Source organism: Pseudochaenichthys georgianus, chromosome 17, assembly GCF_902827115.2.
Source record: "Pseudochaenichthys georgianus chromosome 17, fPseGeo1.2, whole genome shotgun sequence".
Taxonomy (NCBI): Eukaryota; Metazoa; Chordata; class Actinopteri; order Perciformes; family Channichthyidae; genus Pseudochaenichthys; species Pseudochaenichthys georgianus.
The window spans coordinates 29,935,260-29,952,191 of record NC_047519.1 but is presented as its reverse complement, the minus strand read 5'-3'; the positions used below and the strand labels follow the sequence as shown (position 1 = coordinate 29,952,191).

The 16,932-nt window shown below is 39.4% G+C and overlaps 2 protein-coding genes across 7 annotated transcripts in view; one reads left to right on the top strand and one right to left on the bottom strand.

Moving 5' to 3' along the window:
* The window catches only part of LOC117461764 (pituitary adenylate cyclase-activating polypeptide type I receptor-like), a 30,671-nt gene extending 16,447 nt beyond the window's left edge, over positions 1–14,224 (top strand). Inside the window, exons 8-15 of one of the 6 annotated variants that reach the window (XM_034103674.2) lie at positions 1,182–1,335; positions 1,840–1,900; positions 2,523–2,592; positions 3,363–3,454; positions 4,344–4,424; positions 7,986–8,115; positions 8,976–9,017; positions 9,861–14,224. In XM_034103674.2, the coding sequence (XP_033959565.1) occupies positions 1,182–1,335; positions 1,840–1,900; positions 2,523–2,592; positions 3,363–3,454; positions 4,344–4,424; positions 7,986–8,115; positions 8,976–9,017; positions 9,861–10,085 (855 nt within the window). In that variant the 3' untranslated portion in view covers positions 10,086–14,224. Of the gene's footprint in view, positions 1–1,181; positions 1,336–1,839; positions 1,901–2,522; positions 2,593–3,362; positions 3,455–4,340; positions 4,425–7,985; positions 8,116–8,975; positions 9,018–9,860 lie in introns of all 6 variants that reach the window. The other 5 variants (XM_034103673.2, XM_034103676.2, XM_034103675.2 and 2 more) reach the window with 5 other exon arrangements.
* Positions 14,225–14,545: 321 nt separating this feature from the next.
* The window catches only part of LOC117461771 (vasoactive intestinal polypeptide receptor 1-like), a 29,913-nt gene continuing 27,526 nt past the window's right edge, over positions 14,546–16,932 (bottom strand). The window contains exons 11-13 of the mRNA XM_034103690.1: positions 16,791–16,920; positions 16,111–16,152; positions 14,546–15,909 (exon numbers count right to left, since the gene is read on the bottom strand). Of these exons, the coding sequence (XP_033959581.1) occupies positions 15,763–15,909; positions 16,111–16,152; positions 16,791–16,920 (319 nt within the window). The 3' untranslated portion in view covers positions 14,546–15,762. The remainder of the gene's footprint in view (positions 15,910–16,110; positions 16,153–16,790; positions 16,921–16,932) is intronic.

The window sequence follows — 16,932 nt, the reverse complement described above, 5'->3', positions numbered from 1 at the left end:
ACAGAGGGCTTGAAACACCTCTCCTTCAGTCTTTGCTTTTTGACACGCACCTTTGAAGAAACTTCAATCACATGCAAATGTTTTACAAAAAAGCAAACACACTATTAGATGACTAATACTCCCTGATTACAAATGCAGAACAAACTCTTAGCCTGTGTCTGGTACCCACACACGGCACAGTGTTGTTAAGCATGATAAATAAACCTAATTATACGCTAATGGCTTCAGCAAGGCCAGTGGAAATCTTCTACTCCACGCTCATTAACATATCAATGGTTACTTTGCCCTCTTTTTCAACCGTCACTATGGCGATCACAGGTCAGCATCGTGGCACCGCGCTGTATTTGGTTGACCCCACTCAGAATATGGACCCCCTCATTAACATGGTGTCATTAGATTACAGGGCACCTGCCATGTAGAGTGGATCTCCACTGTGACAACATGTTCAGTCCACACACAGTTTCTAGACGCTCCAGTTGATGGTAATTGCATTGTTGAGTGTGTAGCAACCCCCACCCTATAGTGACAACGATCTCTGTGTACATCGGGATTTACAAGAAATAAAGACGTTTGTCACTCTGACATTTATTGTCTTGAGCTCTGAAAGGAAAGGCTGATCATTAAACATGGATTTAACGTTTGAATCTGCAACAAGATGTTTTTTAACAACCACCTACTTGTCAGGACATTATTCAAATGTACCTCAAATGGTGAAGGTCTAACACATGGTTCATGTTCAGATGACTTTATTGGTCATTTGCATATGAGACAGCACACAATAGACAACATGTATCAATCTTATAAGTCACCAAATATAACGAGTAGGTTGTTCTTCCACTGCCATGTAAGTTAATCAAACCAAAACAGAAGTGCATGATACTCAGCAGGATTTAACAATACATGTACATAGAAATAAGACATAGGGGGCATTTGCAAGGGACCTATTTGAATTCTCTTATTGAGAATAGTTAGAGCAGATGGAATAAAGGATGTGCTGTAATCGTTGTTCAAGGCCATTGGGATTTTCATTCGGCACTTTGATGGCAGCAGCAGACTTGGGTCGTTGTATATCTGGATTTCCTTTTTGGTTGTGGATTGAAATAGCTGTTAGCACATTGAATATTTCATATACCTATTTATTATATTGTTGCGTACCTCACCTTGTGCTTTTCCCCGTGCAGGTGGCGTGTAAAGCAGTGATGATTTTCTTCCATTACTGTGTCATGTCCAACTATTTCTGGCTGTTCATCGAGGGGCTGTATCTCTTCACTCTGCTGGTGGAGACTTTCTTCCCTGAGAGGCGCTACTTCTACTGGTACACCATCGTAGGCTGGGGTGAGTGTACATATTGTTATGTGTGGTGGAAAGCAACAATTCCTCTCTCTGTTCTGTAAAACTATTTATGCAACCATTTTTAACCTGTAAAAGAAAATGTGCTTTGTTTGAATACATTTGATTTGTATTCGCATGTGTTATGTTTAGGCTAATAACTCCGTGACAATACCATATCGTTCTTTTTATTTAACAAGACACATTCTGGTTTCTCACCATATCGTTCTTTTTATTTAATAACACACATTCTAGTTTCTCATCGTCATTACCATTGGTCTTAAAATGAGATTAAACAGCTGAAAGAGCCCAAACCTCTGAGACATGGGCCAACCTGTAGTCTAAAAAACACATTTTAGCATTCTTCCTCTGCTTTTGTTATAAAGAAGACTTGTAGTTGTTATCTTTCATCTGGTTTTAGCATAAATGCAGTAGAATGATATGAAACATAATAATCTGTTGTAAAATGTATGTTTTATTGCCTTTCTCTAATGTATGATTGTTTTACAGGAACTCCCACCATCTGCGTCACTATATGGGCGTTTTTGAGGCTCCACTTTCACGACACTGGGTAAATCTCCTCTGACAATATTAGATATACTGTCAGTGGATGTCTTCATAAGGCACTACACAATATCATCAGAATCAGAGCAAAGACGCAGATGCCTTCGGGTTGCTGCAACCCAGAAATATCGATTTTGTTTAAATATAATTCCTTCCAAATGTATTTATTCTTCACCTTTGGAAAATTATGAATAAGGAGGAATTCATTGGTATGGATAGGGTAATACCTCCCTTAATTCTTGACACCAGATCCTTTATTTATGTTGACATTTCTTTGTTTAAATCAATGAATAAATGCATTCATATTCTTAGGAACTGATCATGGGATTAAGTAACTAAGAAACCAATGTCTTGCGATGCATATTCAACATTTAGAGGCTCCCAGTCGCTGTTTGACAAGCTTTTAGTAGCTCATAAATTCTTTATAATTTCTTGTGCACAGAATGATACAATATGACATTAGAAAAATTGTGAAAACACAGTTTTATGCCTGCTTACATTTAAGCCTTCCTCTAGCCTCTCACCCTCCCCTTCAGGCCTCCTGATTCTGCAAATGGCCACTTCATGCTTGACGTATTGTATGATGCTTATTTCAGTGATTTTTGAAACGCACTGTTCTCCTCCTCCAGATGCTGGGATACGAATGAGAACACTGCCCTCTGGTGGGTGATCAAAGGACCTGTAGTGGCCTCCATTATGGTGAGTTGGACAATTCACATTAAAGGTAGGGTAGGTAAGAATGGAGAAACCAGCTCGAGTGCGCTAGAATTTGAAAGTACACAACCGGAAAAAATCTGCCCCTTCCTTCAGACTTCCTCACAGAGCCCCTCCTCCAACACACACGAACGTGCACATGACCAATGAGGGCACGAGATAAGTTTGTGCACAGATGGAAGGCTGACAGGCAGGTAGGCCATCCAGTTACTTTAGCCGGGCCGGCTTAAAATAAATGGTCGTGCTTTTTACAGTACTACGGCTTCCAGAGATGAATTTTATGTATTTATTGTCAAAGCATTTAATGTATTCATTTCTATCGGGATGTTAAGAGAATTCCATGGAATATAACAACAAGTGTTTCTGAAGTGAATTACCTACCCCACCTTTAAGAGACAATTCACATTAGATAACATGAACACTTGAGTCCATCATGTAAATGTGCCAGATTTAACATCGGAGCTTATTTTCATCTGTAGTCCCTGGCAGGTTGATGACATTAAGAGAACATACATGAGCACATAAGCACAGGAAAAAACACAATGGCAGCACATATGCCCAGTTAAAAACCGTTGTACATGCAACGGACACAACAGCACATACATAAGCAAAGATAAAAGCTATCATGCACAGACAGTATGACATTTCTTATCTATTATTTTTAGAAATGCTCGCAATCATTGCTATTCTAACTGGGACATAATGTATAAAAACTCCTGCCAGATTTATGGTATTGGTGTTATTTGTTTTCTCAGATAAACTTTGTCCTCTTCGTTGGAATAATCATCATCCTGGTGCAGAAGCTGCAGTCCCCGGACATCGGAGGGAACGAATCGAGCATTTACCTGTAAGTAACCAGCAACTTCAGAAACTCCAGTGTTGTATGTTGAAGGAAAAAACAGTTGTATATGAAGTGAAGTGATATGATTTTAAGATCAGTGTATGCTTATAATTAGCTTATAAAGTGAAGCCTAAATAAACATGATTACCCTTAGTTCCAAAGATGAGCCACTCAATATTTAATTTCTTAAATGTGTCAATGTATCACAAGATAATTGTAGAGTCTGCAATGGTAAGGAAGACATTACTGTCATGACCTCACGCTTCTACGACACACAACACTCTCAGTCTTTTGTTATTGTTTTGATTGAGAGACAGTGAGAAGCATTTACTCATAATTGGGTACATTTTGGCCTAAAATACCTTTAGATCAGTGGGCACTGTCCCGTTAAACGATCTATTACTGATATAAATGGCTTCTTTTGTAGCCATACTGTAACATTCAGATGCTTATCTTTAAACCTCTGATGTGTCCTCTCAGATACTTTAAATACATATGTATGAGTAGTACCTGTTGTCAGGAAGCTGAAGCCTCATTATGGAGTTGTACTGTAGCCAGACATCCCTCCTCCCACAGGACGCCGTCTTCTGAGGCTCTGCAGATAATGTCATTCTCATCTGTTGCTCAGACCTGTGCGTGCGTGACCAAGTGTGAATACTTGTGCGTGTGTGTCTGTGTGTCTGTGTGTGTGTGTGTGTGTGTGTGTGTGTGTGTGTGTGTGTGTGTGTGTGTGTGTGTGTGTGTGTGTGTGTGTGTGTGTGTGTGTGTGTGTGTGTGTGTGTGTGTGTGTGTGTGTGTGTGTTGTGTGTGTGTGTGTTGTGTGAGGCTTTGTGTTTGTGTCCCTAAAGACACTGTCTTTGTTGTTTTGTTGTGTTGTCTTTGTGCTGTGTAGCAGCTGTGCTCAGAAATGCTTCAGTGAGCCCACACAGGCTGTTCAGCATTCGTGCAGGATGTCAGAGTTATCCACCATCACACTGTAAGTGTGTGTGTCTGTGTGTGTGTGGTATGTGTTTATGTGTGTGTTTGTTCGTCCACATGTGATTGTCGATGTGTCTTGTGTCAACTGCATGTGTATATATGTGACTTTGTGTGTTATGCCAGAGGTTCTTGCTATTCGTTCACTTTTAATTTGTTTGTATGACATGTGCTGTATAATACATGTTTTATGGTTCATTTCAATTAATACATTTGAGTTATTACAATTAATTCCTAATTCATTATTATTATTATTATATTTTTTTGTAACTATAATGTCCTCACTAAAACTCAAACCACTCCTCAGATAGATACAGAAGAAAACACACACTCACAGAATGTTGTTAATCCAGCAGATAAATGAAAACATGTAGTTTTGTCCAGTGGCCTGTACTACGAAGCTGGTTCAACCTAACCTGGATATGTTTGAGTTAGCCGGTTGGCCTAATCCAAAACATACGCGCTGTCGCTAAACTGTACTACGACGCAGCCAGCCGTGTCCTATCTAGTTAGGTGCGCGTTCACATGAAAGGGGTGGTATTTGGAGCATTCGACCAATCACAAACATGGAGAAGCGCACTGACAGCGCAGCGTCATACTTCCTGAATGAAAAGTGAACTTTAATACTAGTCAAATATGAAGAAGTTAAACTTTAAACATCCATGACTTAAACACTTTATCCAGGATCAAAGCCTCAGAGCTGCACCTGCAAGGTGAATACAGCTGGTAACAGAACAAGTGTTTGAATGCGTACATTAACAGGTTTATGATATCACTGCCCCGTCTAAAACACGATCTGACTTCAATTACATTTGTCTCGAGTGTTTCGTCAACTTAATGTGTTGCTTAAAATAATACTTCTGCATACAGTATGTGACACTGTGAGTGTTGCACGGCCAGATACGGCTCAGCTGACTCAGATAAGGAGATATGTGATACATTATGAAGTGATATGATGTGATATGAATGATAATGGGATACATCGACGTCTGCACTCAGTGTACTTATGTTGTGGCAGATATTTAAGTGCTTTCTTAACGCTAATGTTATAATAGTCAGATTGCTCTGAAGATGGAGGTGATATTCTATTAATGTTCACGTTCACACAGTCGGTGATATTTGCCGGCCGTCTTTCCTGCGACGGCAGTTTTTCTGTATTTCCTTTCTCCTGTAATATGACTTGATCGCTTTAAACTCCGCACACTGAGCTCTGATTGGTCAGCAGGCGGTGCTTTCACTGAGTTGAGCTCTTAGCCTGCAACCTAACCTGGGGGGTATACTGCGAAGCAGGATTTTCGCTTAGCCGGCTAAATTCAGGGGAAACTCCGGCTTTCCGGTCCTACGAAGCTGGTTCTCTTTTTAGCAGGCTAGATCTCCATGGTAATATATGCTAAGCAGCTAACCTGGTCGGGACCAGGTTAGGTTGCAGGCTAAGAGCTCAACTCAGTGAAAGCACTGCCTGCTGACCAATCAGAGCTCAGTGTGCGGAGTTTAAAGCGATCAAGTCATATTACAGGAGAAAGGAAATACAGAAAAACTGCCGTCGCAGGAAAGACGGCCGGCAAAAATCACCGACTGTGTGAACGTGAACATGAATAGAATATGACCTCCATCTTCAGAGCAGTCTGACTATTATAACATTAGCGTAAAGGAAGCTTATTTAAATATCGGCCACAACTTAAGTAACCGGATCAGAGTACATTAAGTACAGTCCGCGGCATATCACTTCATAATGTATCATATATCTCCTTATCTGAGTCAGCTGAGCCGTATCTGACCGTGCAACACTCACAGTGACACAGACTGGATGCAGAAGTATTATTTTAAGCAAGACATTAAGTTGAGGAAACACTGGAGACAAATGTAATGAAAGTCAGATCGTGTTTTAGACGGGGCAGTGATATCATAAACCTGTTAATGTACGCATTCAAACACTTGTTCTGTTACCAGCTGTATTCACCTTGCAGGTGCAGCTCTGAGGCTTTGATCCTGGATAAAGTGTTTAAGTAATGGATGTTTAAAGTTTAACTTCTTCATATTTGACTAGTATTAAAGTTCACTTTTCATTCAGGGAGTATGACGCTGCGCTGTCAGTGCGCTTCTCCATGTTTGTGATTGGTCGAATGCTCCAGATACCACCCCTTTCATGTGAACGCGCACCTAACTAGATAGGACACGGCTGGCTTGAGCGATCCACTTGATAACCCGCGTCGTAGGACAGTTTAGCGAGAGCGCGTATGTTTTGGATTAGGCCAACCGGCTAACTCAAACATATCCAGGTTAGATTGAACCAGCTTCGTAGTATAGGCCCCTGGTCCCGACCAGGTTAGCCGCTAAGCATAAGTTACCATGGAGATCTAGCCTGCTAAAAAGAGAACCAGCTTCGTAGGACCGGAAAGCCGGAGTTTCCCCTGAATTTAGCCGGCTAAGCGAAAATCCTGCTTCGTAGTATACCCCCCAGATGGTTAGTTGTTCTCCTGAAGCTGACTTGACTGCACTGTAAAACCACTGTTTCTGTGTTTTCCATTCGTTGTGTGTTTGTCAGTCTCTATGTTTCACTGCATGATGTGCACCAGATGATATAAGGACACAGCAATACTTGTTATGACTGCAGGGATAGATTGTAAATGTCAACAGTTTTGTATTTGAGAGTGGGTAAGTACACCAAACCCTACCTCATGTTTAATTGATAGGGATACAGCTTGTGTTTTTCTGTATTCTCTGATTGTCAACAAATCCCATGAAAGACTCAAATCACCCGAGTACAACCATTACTCAATACTTTCTCCGTTCCCTAACAAATCCCTTGTGTAACCGCTCTTACTGGAAATGTAGATCTTAAGTAAAAAAGGCACATTTTAAAAACAGCTATCATCTTCTAAAAAAGCTTTGCCCCGTCAACAAACAGCATCCTTGAGCTTAAAGGAGCGTTTATGTCAGAGAGATGTTGTGTGCAGTATTTATTTAAAATTATCAAGTAATATCAGCCTGTGTTCCACTGCTTTAAAACATCAGCACCTTGTTTAACGACAGCAGTGGAGGTCTGTTGCGAAGCAGAATAGAAAATATGTCTTTGGCCACACGCAATACTTGTTGGGTTCAATCATTTTGTGTTTTTGGTCTTTTGATGGGACTTGTTGACACCTTATTGTTCATTATCAACACAGAAATAATCGTGTGACTGATTCTGCAGTCATGATTAATTTGAAACAAGATTGATACTGTACTACACGGATCCTCCAGTATTCAGAGGATGTGTGTCATCACGTTGCATCAGGGGCTCTGCTCTCTTACTCATCCTGCTGACCAACATCAATCACCCATGACTTTGATTTGTGCTTGACCTTCTGCTCAATCTTATTAAACCTGTGTGTGTGTGTGTGTGTGTGTGTGTGTGTGTGTGTGTGTGTGTGTGTGTGTGTGTGTGTGTGTGTGTGTGTGTGTGTGTGTGTGTGTGTGTGTGTGTGTGTGTGTGTGTGTGTGTGTGTGTGTGTGTGTGTGTGTGTGTGTGTGTGTGTGTGTGTGTGTGTGTGTGTGTGTGTGTGTGTGTGTGTGTGTGTAGGCGTCTGGCGCGCTCCACCCTCCTGCTCATCCCCCTGTTTGGTATTCACTACACTGTGTTCGCCTTCTCACCGGAGGATGTCAGCAAGAGGGAGAGACTGGTCTTTGAACTGGGACTGGGATCCTTCCAGGTACAACAGGAACTCCACATGACGAATGAGAGAACAGAATGTTTACATCATTAAAAGAGGCTCTTTAGAAGAGAGATCGTGATATTCAAACACTGCAATGAGCTTAAAGTTGAAGACAGCATGCAGCCTTTGTGGTTCATAGATGTGAGAAGAAGATGATGCCATCAAGAGTTCAATCAAAGGTACTGTCAACATGAATTAGTATTGCATTAAGATTCACAATTATAGAATAGCTTTCAAATAAGGGAGACAGTGTCCCAGGAAGAAACAAAGAACATACATTAAGTAACGACTTTTTGTCTTATTAGAAAGAGAATTGAATTTCTTGCTGTTGGACTGATGGTTAGACACAACAGACACAACAGGCAGAACCTTTTCATACATTTTATAGGCACAATTCATTGATGAAATAATCAGAAGATTCATCAATAAAAGTCTTAATCTTAAAGTGACAGCCACAAAAACCGGTTGTGTACGTTTAGTTCTATTTTAGGCACTCATGGCGTTAAACATACCATCCATCTAAACGTCAGACTAAGCATTAAAACACTTCTAAAACATAATACATACATTTACCAGCGTGAGCCAAGACTCTATATTTCTGCCCATTGTTATAGATAAAGTATTGGGTCTCATACCTTTAGCAACTATAAACAAATACAATCGTTTTCCTAAACAGAAGCTCCTATTCCGTTATAGACAATGATAAAGAGGTAAACATGAAGTTCGGTTACTGAGGATCCGTTACAATCCCTGGAGGCTGACGACAGAAAGCAGACACTTCTTCAGAGCCGTCAGCACACACTGTCCTTTGCCTTTGGGTTCACTTTTCTCTTATGTTTTGTCTCTTTTCTCCTCAGGGCTTTGTTGTCGCGGTCCTCTATTGTTTCCTTAATGGAGAGGTAAGCCCCTGCATGAGTCGTCCCTGACATCTTGTCTTTCTGACACCTATTGATACCTGAAATGCTCTAAATGCTATTGTTGATGCATATGAGCATATTTTCGGATAAAACCGTATCACTTGACTTACTGTGAACAACATGTATAATGTATAAACAATTAACTGCGCTCAATGTGTAGTGTCCTATAGGTCATTTTAAGTGGTCATTTAGGTGTAGGTATCACTAAAAATGCATTAACAGGAGTGTGTGTGTGTGTGTGTGTGTGTGTGTGTGTGTGTGTGTGTGTGTGTGTGTGTGTGTGTGTGTGTGTGTGTGTGTGTGTGTGTGTGTGTGTGTGTGTGTGTGTGTGTGTGTGTGTGTGTGTGTGTGTGTGTGTGTGTGTGTGTGTGTGTGTGTGTGTGTGTGTGTGTGTGTGTCTCTGTCTGTCTGTCTGTCTGTGCGTGTGTGTGTGCGTGCGTGCGTCTGTTTGTGCGTGAATTATATAGTCATATATGAACACAAATTAATTGTTAGTTTTTTGCCAAATGAGTATTCAAATTAAATGCTGTAAGCCCTTAATTACTGATAATGACACCTGCTCTCAGTTGTATTGAATTAAATAAACAAACAAAAAAACATATAACAAACTTTAAAAAGTGTGTGTTTCCACAACTTTTGACCTCTAATGTAAAAAGATGATATTATGTTATTCCAGCCACTAGATTCAAGTTTAGCTCGATGATATGGTCAGTCCTCCTTCACTTATTGTTAACAAAGACGCTCCACAAACACAACTTAAGTGTGCTGTACCTTTCGGTTGGAGCTGGTGCAGCTTAAAGTACATTAAAAAATGACCTTGTGAAGTTTCTCCCTGAAGGTGCAGTCGGAGATCAAGAGGAAATGGCGCAGCTGGACGGTGAACCGGTACTTTGCCGTGGACCTGAAGCAGCAAAGGCACCCTTCGTTGGCCAGCAGTGGGGTGAACGGCGGGACTCAGCTGTCCATCCTCAGCAAGAGCAGCTCCCAGATCCGCATGTCCTCCCCGCTGGCAGAGAACGCCAACATCAGCCTCCCGACCTGAGCGTCTGATGGGCCGGAGTCGACGTCAAGGTGCCGTCCCACTCACATCCTGACCAACCAGAGCAGACCAAAGCGGCCCCTCAGACCTCTCACATTTTGTAGTTTGGCCTTTCGAAAATGAGGTATTTACTGGAGATTCATTAAAGGAGCATAGTTGACTATCATTTCATTTGACTATAAAATATTATTGAACTATTTGAATACTTTAGTAGACTCTGAAAACGTATTAATGATGCACTTATTTTAAGTGTTAAATTCCACTCAGAGATATTGGAAATCCTGGAATTTTAGCCCCTGTTCTTGATTTATTTATAGATAATATTAATGTAGAGTTGGTGCCAAAAGGCAGTCATAGCTATTGAGAAAAACTATAGTTTAATTATGAAATGAAAGAGTCATATTTGGCTGTTTTAAAGTAAAGTGCATCAAACAGGTTGCCGGACTGGATCGATCTCGTAAATGTCCAAAATGAAATACCAACCAAACGTTCGCCTTGCTTGTAAAAAATGCTCATTGTTTAAATGTTTCATCATAAATGTATAACATTTTCTACAATCAGCCGTAAGTACAGAGTATGTCAAAAGATGTTTTAGGAAGAGAAAAAAAGAACTCATGGACTTTGTAAATAGTTACTTTTAGTGTCGAGATCAGAGATTTCTGTTTTTTCTTTTTTCGCATTGCGCAGTATTGTAATGACCTTTTCAAACAAAAGGAACTGGAGCTCAAATCTGTAGACTTCATCACAAATCCTGATGACCCAGAAGACCCTGCCTACTATACTCTGAACTATTTGTTTGTACACACGTGCCAAAATGAATGATAACTGTAGAGCAATAGATCCCAACCTGAGGTTTTACAGTATAAGATTAATTTGAGCTGTTGTATCAGATACAAGTAAGAAAATAAGTTATGTTGCTATTTATTTATGTTTATTTATAATTGGTCTCTTTTTCTGCTAAAAAATGACATACTTCAAGTCTTGTCTTCAAGCTTCTTATTACACAATCTGAGCAGGTAAACTCCGGCTTTGTTTGAAGTGCTCACAACTTCTGACGAGGTGTTTTATTTGAAAGGTTACAAGACACAAAGAGCTGGTAACCACTGCTGTGGAGGATGCACAGGACGAAAGGGAATAACATGGTTTTAAACTTTACAATCTTCACTCTAAACTGATTTATCCTCACAGCTAGTGCTAGTAGTTTGCTTCAGTTCATTTAAGTCACAGACTTGTTCTGGTCTTGCAGACTGAACATAAACAGTGCCATTTAATGGATGGTTTCACATAAAGGTCCTCACGGTGCCATGCGTTTATACATGCAGCATTTTATTATTATAGGCATCAAGAGTCATCATGCTCTGGACTCTATATCCTCATTTTTCTCTAAGCTCCAACCCATCGTGCCATAATAAATTGCTCTTTATTTAAAAAATATTTTTGAATGAATCATCTCCTAAACTCCTATTCCAAAGTGCCTAGTCACAAATAGCTATCAATTTTAGTTTCATCACAATAAACAAAAGAAACGTATTCCCTGCAAAGAATGTACAGAAGGTGTGTTTCTATTGTGTGCTATAAAGAAAAAGCTAGCTTATTTATTGGTGAAATGCTTCAAGCGAAAAGAGTCTTGTTGTGTATTTTTTCTTTTTAAATATAATGTGTTTGAGACTTGCACTGATGCTTTATTTAGCCTCTTCGTTACAACCATCATCCGTTCAATATAAGTCCGTTTCAGTTCAGCACCACATCAGATGCACAAACAGCTTGAAAAAACACTTCATGTTGTAACAGTCGAAACAAAAGGCTTTAATGTGACAGCTCCTGACAATCGCCTGAGTGTTACCCATTTTCCTCTTCCTGTTTTTTTATTTGTGCAGAAAACTAAGCTGAACAAACAATAACTGTCCGGCTGGGGAATAATTCAATAAGATAAAATGTGAAACGGTGCGTACAGAAGGATTTATCCACAGTATTTACTCCAGATACTTATTTTTTTGTATTGTCATTTGAGTGGATTAAAAGAATGTAGATTACAATTATGAATATTATCGAGCAGAAAAGGATGTATATTTATTTTCCATAAACCAGTGCCATGTGAAATAACTCAATGTACAGTTTACATGCTCTCTTATGTGTCATTCCTGATGTATGAATTCATTTAAATTGATTGAAATTGACTCTCTTGGTCAAAGTGCCATACAGTACATGCAGTGCCATAACCGGTGGGATGTGATGCCTCACTTCTAATTTTAAAAACAAAACAAGAAAAACACTCACGGGATGTTGATGTCCAAAGCCGCAGAGGATATTGTGAGAGATAAAAAACTAAGATTGAAACTCTAAAAAAAGATAAAACGCACACACTCCTGAAGAGATGTATCAGTTTTGTGCATTTGCTTGGCTGCTTTTGGACAAAGCCGTGAGGCGAGATTCTATCAAGGGGAAGGAGAGACAGAGGTGGGAAAAAAAATACTTTTTTAATTAGGGAGATGTTAGAAGGTGGAACAGATAAAACACAAAGTGTGTACGAGGGTGAGATAAAACCCTCTGCTGCTGCTTACGTGTTCTGTCACCAGCCGTCACTCTGAGTGTGAATGCACTCAGATGGAAACGACCATGTCTCAAAGCTGTTAGTGTGAAAAAGAAGAGTGGAAAACTCCTCACCTGACCATGTCTGTGCTGTATATTTGTCCACCACAAGGTGACAGCAGAGTGTTAGTATTTTAATTTGATTATTTCTATGTAGAAGTTTGACTGGCATTGATTTGCTTCTTGATCCTTGTACTTGTTGGATTACATAGAGGTAGTGTGTGGCATTGAATCACTTACTGTAAATGCCACATGTTTATCATTCTTTGCATCTGTGTCTTCTGTATTACACAAATCAACAAACAAGCCTACAAATGAGGTTTTTCTATCTATATCATCATGTTCTTACTCTCAATCCCCAAATGCCATTTCTTCTCTCTTTACTTTTTCAAATAAACTGTGAATTATTTGATTTTAAAATCTTCAAAATGTGATAAAATGGTGATAATCTGTGGCACTTTTTGATTTTTATAAAAAGTCAGGCTGTGAAATGTAATTTTGGCTCAATCTGACCACACCTTTCTCTACACACACCTCTTCTTACAGTTGGTTTAGCATTCAGTTTCACATTGATCTGTTGTGTCACAGAAAAGCAAGTTTAGTCTGACATTGTTGGAACTTTCTTGCACAGTGCTTAGTTGAAACCCACTTTCTCCAGTTTTTCTCTGGTGTAATCTAACTCTTGGCAAGAAAGTGAATATTTAATGTTTTTCCTAATATGTCAAACTATTCGCAGTGTGGCATTTCTCTGTGTTTAGAAGCCTTTTTTTGGCGCTGTGTGTTTTGAAGCCAGTTTTATCAAGTGTTGAACTTTTGAATGTACCAATGTTGCTCAGCTGCTCTTAGCCTGCTACTGTATCAATTTGCCATGGTGTACAAATGATGTCTTTTCTTGATCATATATACAGTCAACGGTATATGTATATTTTTGGCACACAGGTGGATCTCTTGACGAAGACCTGTAATGTTTGTGACCGTGTTTTTGTATGTTTATGTTTATGTAAGTGTTTTCAGAGTGAATGCGTGAGTTTGTTTGAAAGTTGGAGAGTGTATTCTGTACGCATGTGTATGTAATGACGAGCATTAATAAGGATATAAGTAACTTAAATGTCAAAAAAGAATATGATGTTATACCTGTGACAGTGTGTCATGTGTAACATGCGTTCTGGTGTCCAACATTCATGTCCCAGATTGTGAAATTTGACTGCTAAATAAATATATCTGTGGTAAATTGTTGTAGTTCGTTGATATTGTTGGACATTTTTCACAGCTGTCCTATCTGGTAAAATGGAAAGTGTACTGATTTGGCAGTAGATGCATGCGTACTAGGGTGGTCCTTAAAATTCACCAGGAGAGTTTTCTTAACTAATAGAATGAATTCTGGGGGTTGGAGCTTAGACTTTCCGACTTTCAATTTTAAGGACCAGCCTGGGACAAACTTCAAGGTTGATGAGGGACGGGTAAATGTTGTTGGAATTTGAATAAAATTCACCAGGAGAGTTTTTCTTGACTACAAATTCCGGTTGTTGATAATAAATAAATAAATGAATTTGAAAATGTACATGGCCCTAAGGACCACCCTAATGCGTACGCCACTATTTTTTATTATAGAAAGGAATAATGTTGTTTGAAAATATTTCCAGCTGTATCCAGCTTAATTAAGTTCTTGTTAAAGCAATAATTCTTACTGTAGTTAGAAGCATTTTAAAGACCAATTTGCTTCTTCTCTTTCCTAGTTCTTTCTAAATTAAGGTATATAGTAACTTTCTTAACCCCCAATCCTACTATCAGAAAACCAAGTTTACAATTTGTTGATTTAAAGTGTATAACTAATTAATATAGTCAAAAAGAAACAGTCAATGTACTTCTCAAACCACACGTTTAATTAATTTCTGAGCTTTTCCCTACACAGGCTGACTCTTATTAAACCCACAAGACCAACAATGGAAACACAATGTATTTAATATAAAATAAGTGCAAAATGTTAATATATTGTGTACTGACAATGACCGTCAGGGTGCTTGAGAGAAAAGTACAGTGATTTAATTATATAATTATTAAACCATATATTGAAAAAATTATAAGAATCTGACTTTTGCTCCACCTACTGTATATTGTACCCAACACAGATTATCTGAACATACATTTCTGTACAGTTTACTTTCACTGTGTCAATAGAAATACTTTTTCTAGTATAGTATCATTATGATGCTACTTTACCATGGCAATATTTGGGTATTTCCTGCAGAGTAACAAATGTGACGAAAAATTAAGATGACCACATCTAGCAACCGCAATAAAAATGACAAACGAAGAAAAAAAAATAGCTTATAAGTATTGACAAATACTGTGTTTCGAAGATGGCTCACCAAAGCATATAACTCCTCCTCCCAATCTTTGAGTTTTACACACACACCCACCCCCCCAAACACACGCATACAAAAGCAGACACACAGCCTCAAATACATTTTCAAAGGTGCTCAGGATTTTCATGATTGACATGTTTCTCACTAGCAGCAGGCGAGTTTCTGCACACAAAAAAATCTATTTGCAATTTGGTCCGTATCAGTACTGCACATACTTTCAGCCTGCACTAAAATAGCATGTACAGTGCAGCATAAAAACTGCTAGAGAAGTCAAACTCATTTCACATTATTAAGCCACATTCAAATATTCATTGTTTTCTCACATAATCCCTCAACATGTGCTCCTTTGCTGTACTACAATCTGTAAACACAAACATGTGAAGTCATCCTACAAGTTTCCCGGCCAGCTCTGTCTCTATGGTCTTTCCACATGTCACTGTGTCATCCTTTCAAATCAAGCTCCAGGGTCTCTTTACCCTTTACTATTTTATTGGTTACAACCCCCCAAAAACACTGTGATTAAGCTCAGAAAGTGCTTTCATTGCGGTAGCTGCTGCTGACACCAAAGTAATGCATCTCGACCAAACATCTCCTCCATCACTCATGATCATTACGCTCCTCTCACAGGGGTGTTGTTGAATTAATGTCATCAGCAGGGCAAGGACTGCCTCTGATAGTTTTCTTGACATTCTCACAACAACCAGTCTCTCATGGATGGATGGTCTCTTAGAAATCATACTGAAGTGATGTTCCCGCTGGAAGGAGGCCGCCCGAGCCCCCCGCGGGCTCGAACTGAGATCTGAGTGATACTCCGCTTGCCTGAGGTGAGATGATTTTGATTGTGACACTTTCTCAGCCATCGCCGCAGCTCTGTTTGGACCTGAAGACAAATTCATATGTGCAGAGTTCAGGCAGAAATAGTCGTTGTATGCGTACAAACATTTGGCCCCAGTAGCAGTATCAGAAAACACACTGATAACGTAGTAACACAAACTCAAACAATGGATGTAAAACAAATGGTGTCCCGTGAAAAGTGTTTGCAGCACTTGTGTATCAGAAAACCATCACTTTGTTCACTTACCTCTCCATTCATGAAACAGTAAAGCAGTGCCACCACAAAACCCTGCAACGCAGAATAAATAGTCACTGTTTTAAAATGATAACACTACAATGCTAATTACACATTTAACTTAAATCCCATTAGAGAAAATGTCCTATGTCATATACGCTATACAACTTAAAACGATGCAAAAAATGATGTCATGAATCACCAAACCAAACATTGATTGAGACATGAGAATAACCTGCAAGTTAACGGTAATTTATAAAAAATGATATAGTTGACATGTCAAAGTAAGAATTGTTAATGGCATGGGACACTTAGATTAGATTAGATTACTTTATTGTCATGACATAATGCAAGCAGAGTGTGACGAAATTAGGAGGGTCTAACCAGAGTGCAGTTATAAACACATCTATCAGCAGTCTGTACAAAAACTGGCGAGTCCAAAAGCCGCAGCATATAGCCTACATGCGACGCCATCTTGTCAGCTGTTCAGACTTAAATAGTATAGAGCAATTGTCTGTGTTATTATTAGTAACACCTATGCTTTTCCCTACTGCAAGTCAACATGTCTGCTACACAAAATAACCCAAGGTAAACTGAGAGCATCTTCATTCATCTTTGGAAACTTTTTTTACAATTTGTCTTAATGTGGTTTTTAATACTTGTTGTCCCGCCACCTCTCTATTCTTTTATACCTGAAAGGACCCCAGACCCAGCTCGATGTAAAGTCTGGCGGCCACTCCAGTGTTTTCAGGCAGGAAGGCGAAAACTGTGTAGTGCATCCCAAACAGAGGGATGAGGAACAGCGTGGATTTAGCCAGCCTCCTGAGGGAAATG